This window comes from Rhynchophorus ferrugineus, unplaced genomic scaffold, assembly GCF_030347505.1.
Source record: "Rhynchophorus ferrugineus isolate W39M unplaced genomic scaffold, kcgeb_rfMv2 rfM3, whole genome shotgun sequence".
In the NCBI taxonomy this organism is placed as follows: Eukaryota; Metazoa; Arthropoda; class Insecta; order Coleoptera; family Curculionidae; genus Rhynchophorus; species Rhynchophorus ferrugineus.
Genome location: NW_027472582.1, coordinates 43633496 through 43646863, shown reverse-complemented (window position 1 = coordinate 43646863; position 13368 = coordinate 43633496). Strand labels below are relative to the sequence as shown.

General features: G+C 28.4%; 1 protein-coding gene across 3 annotated transcripts in view; it reads left to right on the top strand.

Moving 5' to 3' along the window:
• galene (potassium two pore domain channel subfamily K member galene) overlaps positions 1–11736 on the top strand; it is a 28326-nt gene extending 16590 nt beyond the window's left edge. For 2 of the 3 annotated variants that reach the window (XM_076399465.1, XM_076399467.1), the window contains exons 3-10: positions 5457–5676; positions 5730–5858; positions 8553–8842; positions 9251–9298; positions 10109–10261; positions 10340–10519; positions 10866–10992; positions 11051–11736. In XM_076399465.1, the coding sequence (XP_076255580.1) occupies positions 5457–5676; positions 5730–5858; positions 8553–8842; positions 9251–9298; positions 10109–10261; positions 10340–10519; positions 10866–10992; positions 11051–11225 (1322 nt within the window). In that variant the 3' untranslated portion in view covers positions 11226–11736. The remainder of the gene's footprint in view (positions 1–5456; positions 5677–5729; positions 5859–8552; positions 8843–9250; positions 9299–10108; positions 10262–10339; positions 10520–10865; positions 10993–11050) is intronic. The other variant, XM_076399466.1, reaches the window with a different exon arrangement.
• The last annotated feature ends 1632 nt before the right edge of the window (positions 11737–13368 follow it).

Sequence of the window (13368 nt, the reverse complement as noted above, 5' to 3'; positions counted from 1 at the left end):
AGATATTAGAATAAGCCATATTTTAGTATAATATTATATTGCAGAAAATTATCATATTTTAGTTTAATGGCTTATTATTGCCTATTAATAGGCTTACATTATTGTTGAATAATATGTTACATATTTTGCACCTAGCATAATTATTGGAAAAGTATAAATAGTAATTTACATTAAAATTAAATTGTGTCAGTTTTAATGTGGTAAAGTAAATTTGTTTGTTTTGTGTCCAGAGTAAATCCAGAGCAAAAGCTTTAGTTTTAGAAAAACTTTACGATCTACTATATTATCATTATTAAACAAGTATCAATTTGTTAATGTAGTGATTTTGTTAATATAGTATGTTACTATGTTTCATATTAAATAGAATTTTAATTAAATGTTATTTCCACTATTAAGCTAAATTTTCTAACAAACCAACGCGATATTTGGGGTTTATTGATAAATATTTTTAATGTACATACATATATATATATATATATATATATATATATATATATATATTTATATCACTACATAGTATAAAACAAAGTCGCCTTTTCTGTCCCTATATCCCTATGTGCGCTTAAATCTTTAAAACTACGCAACGGATTTTGATGCGGTTTTTTTCAATAGATAGAGTGATTCAAGAGGAAGGTTTATATGTATAATACATGCATAATATACTAAGGCAACATTGCCAATTTTAGAGGTTTCTAACGTGATGTCGTAAATTAACCTATTTTTTTAGGTTTATTTAGCAATTAGCAAAAACGCTGCCTAACCCTACGAGTTAGATCAAATTAATGTATTATAGTATTGTACACCATAAAAAGGTCTACAAAAAAGTCCGCGATGGTATATGTTTAGCTTTTAGGGATAACCCACATTAACCATTTTTATTGTTTACTTTTTACGTGAGAAAATGGCTTATTTACGAAGCTATTTTAAGCAATACGGCATTAATCCTTATCGAATTAAGTACCTTAAATACAGTGTGCAATTAATATAGATCAATATGGTTCCTTACAGCATGTAAATTAAACAAATATTTTCGGAGATATTACAAATTTAAAATTTGCGTTTAAAAATGTGTAATGTAATAAAAATTGTATGAATTTAGATATTCCAAAGATAGCAGGAAATCTTCATAGTAAGTATAGGGGAAGAGGAATTGTTTTACTCCAAATTTAATGCGTGCAGGCCAAGGGCAGTAATGAATGAGCCAAAAATACTGGATCGATTTTAATCATGTTTTCATTGAGTGACATAGGCATATATATTTTATGCCCGTGCAAAGTCGGAGCGGGCCGCTATGTTTTTATATACAACGTTCATATTTTTTCTGTAGTGTATTTAATTTAGTATCAGCATTGCACCCGTGCGAAGCCGGGGCGGGTCGCTAGTATATATATAAAAGCATATTATTCAGATGTTATCAGATATACAGAAAAATCTGGAAAAATGGATATTCCGTTTTCGCGGCGATTTCTTCTGGTATCTATCCACGATTTTATCATTAGAATTCTTTTAAAAAAATCTTTCTATTACCGGTCACAAACCTGCCAACAAAGCTTTTTTGTTTACGGGTAATCAGTCAAGAGTTAGGTCTCTATGTTGATCTAGATCTAGTATGTTCACTTAACTTATTTGTGCAGATGTTTAGGCTTGTTTGTGTAACTCGTCATTGTGTTTGTGCTGTCTTCGAAAATGAATGTGAATCGAAAATTAGATTCTATGGAGTCTGAATACATTTTATAAAAAAAGATAAAAAGTCACAGGCCTAATATGTTATACATAATCCATCATATTTATTAAAGTAGGTAAGCTTTATCTCTCAGTTTTTTGATATTTATATGGCTGATGTTTGCAGCTATATGTGTATTCATTCTGAGAAATGGAAACACACATGACGTCTGTATGGACGTACAGACAGATACAGAGAGTACAATTAATACTACCGTTTCAATATTTTCTTTAACATAAATAAATATTATCCAGACATTTAACTTGAAATAAAGTAATATGTTGAATTTTTTTGAGGTTATGTAATCAAAGATGATTGTCGATCTGTAAAGTTTTACTGATTTCTGGCAAAACATCGTCATAGAGGTATAGACCATGTAATGAAACAGCCAATGAACGTCGTCAAATTTTATAATGCCACCAGGTCGTTATGTTGCCGCATCAAATCCAACTTTTGATTAGCAGAACTTAATAGCTTTGATTAGCTGTATTATAACCTCTAATTATTTTCATTAATGCTTTGAAGACTTTGCAGACATTTGGCAATATGGCCCACCAATCTAAATAATCTAAGTTTATTACTGAAATGAATAGCCTAATGACTGAAATATAAGCAACTTAATTGAATTATAATAGCATTTGCAATAGTACATAAAAATTTACACTCAGATATTTTTTTCAATATTAAAGGTTTATATTTTATTTGAGTAAAGTTATAATGCTAAATATGTTCTATAAATTGTTGTCTAATTTATATACTTATAAAACGCCATGAATAATTAAAAAATCGTTCATTATCGTTATAAATTAAGTAATATGGCATAATTTTTCTTTTCTTTTTATATTTTTTAAAATTTTTAATATTTCTAAACTTAATTTTTCGAGAATAGTTTCCATTTAATTTAAATGTTTTCAGAATTTTTACCGATAATACAATTTATATTCGACAAATATGCAATATCAGATATCAGAGATATGTCTGAATGTAACATTTTAGTTATTAGTTTAGGTGTTTATTATCTAACATAAAAAATCAATTATAACTATAATAAACTACATAATTGCGTTGAATTGTTTTTAGCTTAGAATAAAACGTGAGGAGTGGATAATGTAGCAATCAAGTATCTTGAATAATTCAATTTCGTTAACAAAATCATTGCACCCTTGCAATTAGACTTTGCGGAAGCAAGCTATACAAGTATACTGGGTGAAGCATGAATGATAATTGATGATTGTCCCTTCTATTCATCTCAAATTAGCGACAAAATAAAAATTGTGGGATTTCGACATCAATTCGTTCGCATACATTATCTCCCACTGAAAACAATGATTCGTTAATTCAACAGGTACATGACATTGACCGACATTTCTATCGTCCGTCTCTGATTCCCCAGTATCGCCTGATGGTCACACGTCGGCGTGGGGTGCTATCTAACCACTTTTTTTTGATACGATTTAATTTACTTCTTTTTTATTTTCCGTCCGTTTTCCGTCATTGCAAAATGTTTGATGGCTATGCGCTGTTAAATGATGCTGGTCAGGGCCAGCGTTGGATAGTGGACGAAGCCAGGAAATACGGAATTGGATATTTATACGCGCTTGACATTAGTTGTGAATGTCATGGCACAAGACCGAAATTAAGTGAAACAACCATGCATGTAGAAATAATACCTTTGTTTAAATAAATTAATAATATTTTAAAACTTATAATTGGAATTGTAAAGGCAGTTAAAATCAAACAGGATATACAAATTAGTTACAATAAGTTTAAATATGTTAAATATATTTTGTTAATTTTATAGTGAATTATTAACGATGTATCTAATAATGTTAATATAGTTAGATTTATAGTTGTAAAAATAACTCGCCCATTCATAATTTGATAGGCAGTTTAAATCTCCGTTATATTTACCTGTGTATTATTGATTGGTTTTTTGATAAAGTTTGCCACACAGATGCGTTACATGACATACAAGCGTACATGGCGTTACAAGAAATATATCGATATTTTTACGAAAAAATAAATATAGTGAAATATTAGCCCAAAAAATATATATTTTTTTAATCTCTTAAAGAATACTGATTATATATAATACATTTATATTATCCAAATATGTGGTAGTTCAGTAAATGGTTTATGGCATAGTTAAGGTTCATTGTTTTATATCCTTTAATTTATTATGGTTTTTCAAATATACTTATTGAGAGGTGTATATACCTAAATAATATATCCAAAGAAAATTCTGAACTGTTTTGGTTAAGTAGCCAATATATTTATTGGGATACTTACTCAAAATCTTCTTCGTTAAAGAAATATTGTATACAAATTAGTTATTAAATTTAACGGTTCTTTAAATCCTCTCTTAAAAGTATACATTCTGGAGTTATTCTTTTAGTGGGGTTGCATATACCTGATCTAAACTTAACCCAACATTCAACAACAAAATAACCTATAACGATCTTATATTTCTTTCATATTAATTCCATTTTGAGATTTTTAATATTATCAATCGATTATTTAAAGATATCCGAATGCTTCTTCAAAGGAAGTGATGCTACATTTCTTTACTATTTGTGCATACGAGTACACAACACTTCCCATATCGAGGATACTTTATACTTACTAAGGACCTAAGTAATTACTAAACAGTATAAAAACCTAAACACACTTTTCTCAAGTTAAGTCTGTTTTCTCTGTGATTACATCATTGCAATAGTTTTGGTCTGTCACAGACGGCACCTATCATGAAACATTTTTGGGTAAAGAAAATAAAGAGAGAAAGTGAATTAAATATGGCAAATAAATATAATGTCGAGATAATTCGTATTTTAAGTCACTGATTATAGCGATGATATCTTGAACTGTAAATTATTTAACCTAAAAATACGTTTTTTGATGAATTTTTGCTGCTAATTAATTCGGTATAGTATAATAAATATCTTAGTTTATTGTGTTGCAACTTGGAATCATTGAACAAAACTTACCCGAACAAATCAACAGTAATGTTTTCGGACTGTTTCTGGACACTAACAAGGCGGAACAGCTGGGTTTAAATATTTCTTAAACTATTGTGGTGATTTACAATAATAATAATGGGCCAATAATATATTCAATAACTAATATTAATTAAGTATAATAAATAATATACAATTTATTTTAATAATTTAAAGTCGCCTATTTTGAATACAGCTCCTGTGAGTTTAAGATATTTTAATAAATGTTCTTGCAAAATATTAAAATGATAGCGAGTTTTAAGATTTAGGTTTACTATTAACAACTATGTGGTCTTTTCTAAACTTATTGAATAACATAGCCCAATCTTTTCTACTCATAGCGTCTTTCTAGATCATAATAATAATATTATAGTTAAAGAGTAATAATATTTCTCCAACTGCATTTCATTCTATTCTTAAGGTTTTTCCTTTATGAATGTAATCCCTTTTCCAGCATTTAAAATAGTTATAGATTTCGAAATGTATCGAAAAAATGTGTAAATCGAAAGAATGATAGTGATTAACGACACCATATTTTTGGGCGTTGTTATTTTTTATACAATAATATAATAAGCATTAGAGAAAATATATTTTTTATACAAGGATCATATTTTTATTTAAAATTGTAATTTGTAACAAATTATGATCTTATACCTGAAAATCTTTTTAAACATTTTTGTAGGTGGAATTAAAATAAGTTTTGATAAAGAATTTCAATAATACGATTTTTCATATTTCAGGTTATGGTCATATAACTCCTAAAACTAATTGGGGTAAAGTTGTAACAATATTTTACGCAATTCTTGGGATCCCGCTTATGCTTCTTTGTTTGTCAAATATTGGTGATATAATGGCCACGTCGTTTCGGTTCTTATACTGGAGGGTTTGTTGTTACGTTTGCCAAAAGAAGCCAAAAAAGAGGCAAAGGGGTCGATCGTTCAGAGGAATGGCAAGAAACGAGTAAATAATTTTAGCAAGACACACCATTTAGTTTCATTAACATATCTTTATAGTTCAAGGTTTGTTAGATCACGATCAACAATGTCTTATAGAAGATCAATGAGAGCATCAGGAAAGTCAGCCGACAGTGGATATGCAGTATCCAGTGCTTTGCCTAGCTATCACTCAGACACAGAATTAAGGTTATTATTGCTATATATAGTTTTTCTAAAGTAACAGTGAACTCACATCATCAAAAATTTAGGACGCCATAATGTCGCAATTTTGCCGTTTTTGATAAAATTCTAATTGAAATAAAATAATGATACAAAAATAATGTTGATGTATATATAAAAGGACTGGATAAAAGATAAATATACAGCCACTATAGTGAATTGTAGGTTAGGGTTTTATTATATTAACTCTTTTCCACGTATCTGAAGTAGTATCTTCTGGAGGCTCAATGCATCTAATTAAGAATTTTTTATCCAAGTAATGTATACTATTTTCAGCCGAGAACATTACGAGAAGATTATTTATCTTTTTAAGTTTAGTTCTTGTTTTCTCCGTTGCTGTTTTCTATCATATGTTTCCTTGTCGAGTCATTTTAATATAAGTATATGTTATTTTTTTTATACCTGTGTAAATTTTTCTTGCAAGATCCTACCGATTTCCTCTATTATTTCTTATTTAATTACTGCATTTCCCTTAATATATTTGCCCTATTATCTGTAAGATAATTAGTATGCATTCTCCCCTCATATATACCAAATAAATCGTCATTTATATTTGGTACAACTAAACACATATCTACGTTTATCTCTCTCGACTAGCATGTCCATTATAATAATTCTTTCCTACACCCATATCAATTCCGTGACCATATTTTTCTACTAGCTTATATACTTTGTAGCTTTTTCCGGCCTGTTTCAAAAAAAGGAATTAACATAAAACACAAACATTTAATTAATATTTACTGAGTGACAATTTTAAATGGTACTACATCATAGAGCTGCATATTCCTGAGGTTACTAAAATTTTAACAGAAAATAGTTTCCTTTGAAATAATTACATTGAATTATGATTATGTCGAAAACATAGCACGGAAAATATTAGTTTTTTCATACATTTCACATATGTAATTCCGTGTAAAACCAACATCAACATTATCTAGATTCGCCACCCACTATGTATGTGAAAGTTTTCTCTTTGGTGAATCTAACATTATATAGTTCTTCAGTTTTTGAGAGATTTTAGTTACAATGCCCATACTAACATTCAGGGCAGCTATAATACGCTAAAAATATTTAATATTTAGTAGTATCAATGTTTATGTTTCCATCGCATTTTACTGACAACAGAGGGTCCTCATTATCTCGTTCCTGTTGGAAGTTTCTGATAGAGTTGAATTCTGTTTCTGACTATATTTATTGGCTTTTGCATATTCAATCGGAGTAATCACAAGTATTAAGCAAGATTTGAAATTTATTAAAACAAGCAAAGCGCGAAAACAGCGTTTGCCAGTTTACAACTTTTAATTACTGTCACTAATGTTTTGAAGAATTTTAGAATTTTAGAATTTGATAACCAGGTGAATTTTATAAGCTGATTCGGTTACATGCTCGGATGCATTAAACAGCACTGCATTTCTTTATAAGTAGAATAAAATGAGAAGAAAAATACGGTCTTAGTTTAAAACGAATTTACAAACTATAATAAGCAATACATTCGACGTCGTGATGACGTGAGTTCATTGTTATTTTAGAAGGAATAGGAATCATTTTTTTTAATAATAAAGCGTAATGTGTATATAGTATGCTCAATTAAAAAATTTTTATTTATAAATTTAAAAGTGAAGATGGAAAATACTTTTTATTTTCTTTTTTTCAAAATATTTTTTCAAAATAATATAATATATTGACGCTGAATGGCCAAGCTGCTCAATTTCGTTATTTTTGAAAATTTTTATTGACGGATTACATAAGAAAACACAGGGTATCTCAAGGGAAGTTTCTCTTCAATGAATTAATTTAAAAAATAAGCCGTTTATTGAAAACACCCTTACTAATGATTAAAATACACAATTTAGAAAATGGGAAGGCAAAAGCCTATAAGGATTATATTTGTGTCAGCGTTGAAAAGCGCGTAATTATCTGGTTTATCAAGCTATTTGATTGGCATCCTAAGGCTAAGATTATTGTTCCAGTTAAATTTTATTGGGTTGTAGCTTTAGATGTTCGCGCAAAGTATGATTTAATGTACCGGATTATTCAAATTCTGTGAACTATTTTCTAATAAGAATGACTGAAGTGTTATTTAGGTGGTCAAAACCTAAACTATTTTAGAATCGGATGCTATAGATTTTTTAGTAAACTGTTTTTGTAAAATTTTAGCATACATAGCGAGTGTGCTCTGGTGGGCTATAAACATGGTGGACTAAAACTTCTTTTATCTTATACAGTATTCTATAAAAAACTGAAAATTAAAAAAAAAATATTGAAACATATTTTGGGTGCAGCAATAGCAAGCAATAGTATGAGCTACATCCTTTTTTAATTTTGAATCATTCAAAACTATTTTGTACGTATTTAAATTTTATAGCTACTACGTATAATCAATAATTCATTAGATTAAACTAATTTTAGAGTCACCGTGAGACTTACCCAAACAATTTATAACAGAATTTTTTTGAGTTAAAATAAATGCGCAAAATGTTTCTTTCATGATTGAAATAATTAAAACAGCGTCAGTTAGGTTCACGCTGTAGCTTTTATACAAAATTGGTTTCTAAATATTTAATATTTTTTTCAGCTGATATCAGACTTGACATATTTAAGCTATATCTAGTTAAGTGATATACAAATATCAATTTACAATCACATTTACTATGAGTTTAGATATCCAGATGAATTTAGATCCGCGCCTCTTCAGTCACGAGGCTCAGGTCTTCTCAATCGTCCAAATAGGGTTTCCGAGACTTCAGCTCCATCTAGGAAGTCATCTGCCGGTCAGAAGAATCAGCGACAAGATAATTTTCAAAGGGGTGGCTCATTGGATAGAAGAAAACTTGATAATCGACAGAAAGATAATGAGGTAGATGTGGATCCCACCTTGTTAGCCAAAACACCAATTTTATGCAATAAATATGTTGTTGGAACAAACGACGCATTTAAAAGTAAAGTACCAGGTAAGTGACGAACTTTTATGTATTGATTAAATATCATTTGTCATCATCATCATCACCACTGATTCAAATTTAAAGTACCATTTTATTATATATATATATATATATATATATATATATATATATATATATATATATATATATATATATATTATATTAATTTATATTAGTTATAAGTATTTTTGTAGTAATTTAATAAAGAAATATTGATATTTTACAATTTTATCTAATCGGTCAAATTTGATACATACTTTTAATTTGAATCAAACACAGTACCACACTGACTAAATAGGCCGGTAACTGACTTGATTTAAACTAGATCATAAATATATTTTAGAAAAATTTCCATTTTATTTAACAATTGCTAAATTTTTAATTTTGTCATGATACGCAAGATCTTCTCTTCCTTAGGTGTTACTTTGAGGCAAGCGGAGAAATATGGTAGTCAAAAATTTGCAGGTAACCAAAATAATGCCCAATATTTCGACCCTCAAATAATATTTCTAACAATCTATTTTATTTAGAGTTTGTGGTTGTTAATTTTCTTTTATTTTTATAGTATAATATTTGTTCGCTAATAACTGACCTATTAAAGATAAATAGTATACAAAGGAATTGTATTGAATTAACTTTGAGGGATTTAAAAATGATATTGTAAAACAAAATCAAGACGTCAACGTCAAGACGGTCAATTTGTACTGACCATTAAGAAATGGATATGTTGAGGTACAAGTAAAAATGTAACAAATTTATTTTTAGACAGATTGGAACTAAAAAGGCATAACGTGATATTAAAATAAATGCGAGATGGGTAAATGAAGCTATAGACAATAAATGAAAATAAATTGACTAACTTATTTTGTAAAATATTGGCATACATAATAGAGCTTTAAATGTACAAAAGTCCCTCTAAATTAATTCTACAGTTGTTATGTATTTCTCTTCAATAAAAATAATAAATTCTTCAATCAATAGTAAAAGTTTATCGTAAATGAATCAGCTAAAGTGAACAAAATATATTATTGCAACTACTGTGGTTTTTGATTTAAATTTTTTGTATTAAAAGTAGCACCAGCAGCATCAGTGTAAGTTACTGTTTTTCTTTATCAATCCATGTGATTTTTGTATCTAGTAGATATTTGTACACGATAAACACCTGTAATCGTCCTCATGGAAATAACCAGTTATGATCATCAGTAACCATCATTAATTTTTTTTTATATAACCAAATTATACTGGTGAACAAACGTAGTGATTTTTTTCTCACAGGTCGAAGAGCGGTATCAATGCCTAAAACATCTAATTTCCTGGAGCCACCTCGTAGTTATTCACCGGAATCATCTTCAGATATTGAGGAAGGCCCCGAATCTATTCGGGGTAGCCGAAGAAAAATAAAACCACGAAGATCCAGATCGCCATTGCGTAAGTTCTCTTCTATTAGTTTATTTTATGACGTAGTTCAACCGTGTTACTGTAATCGGTTATTGTAATTTTGCATAGCAAACTCAAGCCCAAAGATGATGACTCCATTGGGTTACGGCCACCGAAATAAATATCTTGATGACCCTGATTCTGATGAATATGAAGAATATGGTTCTGTCTATGAACCATCAGCTCGGGAAAAATCCAAACCTGTCCCTATTTGGTTGTGTGTTCTACTTGTTATTAGTTACATATTGGGTGAGATATTATTTTAGTAATTATGTCTGTACAAATTGTTAACAAATCTTCTACACCAATTTGCTTTATAAAATATAACGTTATTTATCTTATCTGGTTATTATTCTGATATGCATTGTTTTGTTTTGCTTGTCATCTGTTTATTTCAAATTAGTATATTTCACGAAACAGTTAAATAATTTTAAAATATTTGATGTTAATATTGCCTCTATTTTATTTGAATATATTTTATGAAATCAATAATTTACGTAACATCCTTTGAATAATTAATAGTTTAATTAATTTTGTTGCATGCAACATATTTATCTGATATTTTAGATAAAATTACAGTAATTTTTTGTTGCAGCCGGAGCGTATCTTTTTAAAACCTGGGAAGGTTGGGATTACCTAGACGCTGCTTATTTTTGTTTTATTACTCTTACAACAATCGGCTTTGGTGATTTAGTACCAGCAAAAGGCGTAACACAAAACAAGTAATTGCGTTAATATCTACACATTATAAATAAACAAAATTCATTATTTTTGTTTTAGGTATCATGCCACTGTAAGTATTGCCTTATGTTCACTTTATCTTTTGTTTGGAATCTCTTTGTTGGCTATGAGCTTCAATTTAGTACAAGAAGAAGTGATTTATAAGGTTAAACGAGTTGCTAAAACGTTAGGTATTATTAAATCTGATTCAGATGAATCGGAGGATGACGATTAAATTAAAAGTAATTAAATTTTATACTTAGGTATATTAGTTTAAATTTTTTAAAATCTACTTCAAATAAAACCTGTGTATTCTAAAAATATGAAATGTAAAACTATCGATTGAAGTTAGATTAAATTTCAGTTATAAATGCATTTTTATTTAACTTATGTTTTGTTTCACAATGCATTGATATAGCAGGCAAACATTAGTATATTTATTTTGTATTAATTATTATTAAATTATTGAATTTAAGCCAGAAAGCGGTTTAAATTTAATTTTGCAAAATTATGTATAACCCTCTGTAGTTTCTTTGTTTTAATCACAGATCTCTAATTAGTAGCATTTTTGCGATATTCAGCATATTTATATATTACTGAATCATTTTCTGGTAGACTATTACTTTATTATTTATTATTTAGTTAAGTTGAAACTTGTTATTTTAAGGTATTTATATATTGCAAGTGTTTGTAAACCAATTTTTGTATTTTTATTTTTAAAATAAATTTATGTGAAATTTTAAAAATGATTTATTGATTTTATCGCATCCGATACTGCAGGTTGACGAAATATTTCTTATTGCGGAAAATGTGCTGCAAATAAATAAAATAAGAATAGTCCAACAATATCCGTAGAAAAATAATTTCAGCGACATCTGTTGGATATCAAACAAACTTTAAAAATCACTTTAACTTCAAATATATGACCTATTCAAATCTGTTCCACTTATATCTCAATTTCAGCGTATGCCAGAACGGAAGACTGAATAAAAAACAGGAATATATCCGGTAAAACTCCGTTTTTTGTATTTTTATTTGCTGAACTATTGCTGTATTAATAGTATTTGTTCCATTTTCTATTCGGTTATTATTTTGTGACGTATTATTCTCCGACCGAAATATTTTCCATACATTTCCATGTGTTTGTTATCGATTATTCAATATGTAGAAGATTTAATTTTGAGGAATTTCGACTATATGAGTTATATGGCCTAACACAACAAACTTTTAACATCCATATGAATATTATTGCGTGATTCTGCAGAAATGTTTGTGTATTTTTTCATAAGTTAGAAAATTGAATTATAACCAAACTACACCTAAACATTTTTAACTGAACATACTGTGTAAAAATGAATTTTATGAAACAACAAACAAGAGAAAATGATAATTCGAAAAGAGAAACTAGTTGAATTGTTTAGTAACCACAAAAATCCATAAAAACCTATGGTCCTACCTATCAGTGAACTCACGTCATTAAAATTTATGATGTCACAATGTCTGAATGTTGCTCGATGAACTTTGACTTGACTGAAGTTTATTTCGGCTTACAATAAAATTTTAATGTAAATAAAATTATCATATAGAAATAATGTATCAGATATAATATATTTTATAATTATAGTATATCTACAGTAAATTATACAGCCACAATAGTTTTTTACACACATGCATATGCCCACAAATTACTTTAGTCACTGTCACTTGCACTATCAGTATAAGTGTTCAAGTCAACTACTAAATTGTTTATTTCTGATCGACTAAAAGTCTAAACTTCATTTTATCTCCCTCGACCTGGATGCCTATTATAAATATTATGTGCAATAATTCGATATCATTAAACATGCCATGGTAGAAAGGAAGGTGTAATACTCTCACAATGTTCTTCCGCCACTTGACTTACTCTGTATCTTTTTTGAGACATTCTTGTTTATCTTTTTTACAAAAGTAAATTACATATAATTAACATATAACAAAAAATTTAATTTATACTTATCGAGTTATAATTTGAAATACTTCTCTTTAGTCTAAGTATCTGCATATTCTTAAGTTTTCAGAAAATATTTGTCAGATTAATAGTTTTCTTTGAAATATTATTAAATTATAAATAAATATATCGAGAAGACAATTAAGAAATGACTGGCTATTTTCGTATATTTGATTCCAAATAGAGTGACTCTCGATTCGTCACTCGCTTTGTATCTGGGAGGCTTCTCTTTGGTTAATGTAACATTATATTATTCTTTACACTTTAATATATATTAGTCACAGCAACCATAGTAATATTCAATGCAATTGCAACACTCTGAATATTTCAAATTACATGCAAAATATTTCCAATAAAATTGTAGCAACTTAATATTTAATAGTATTAATAC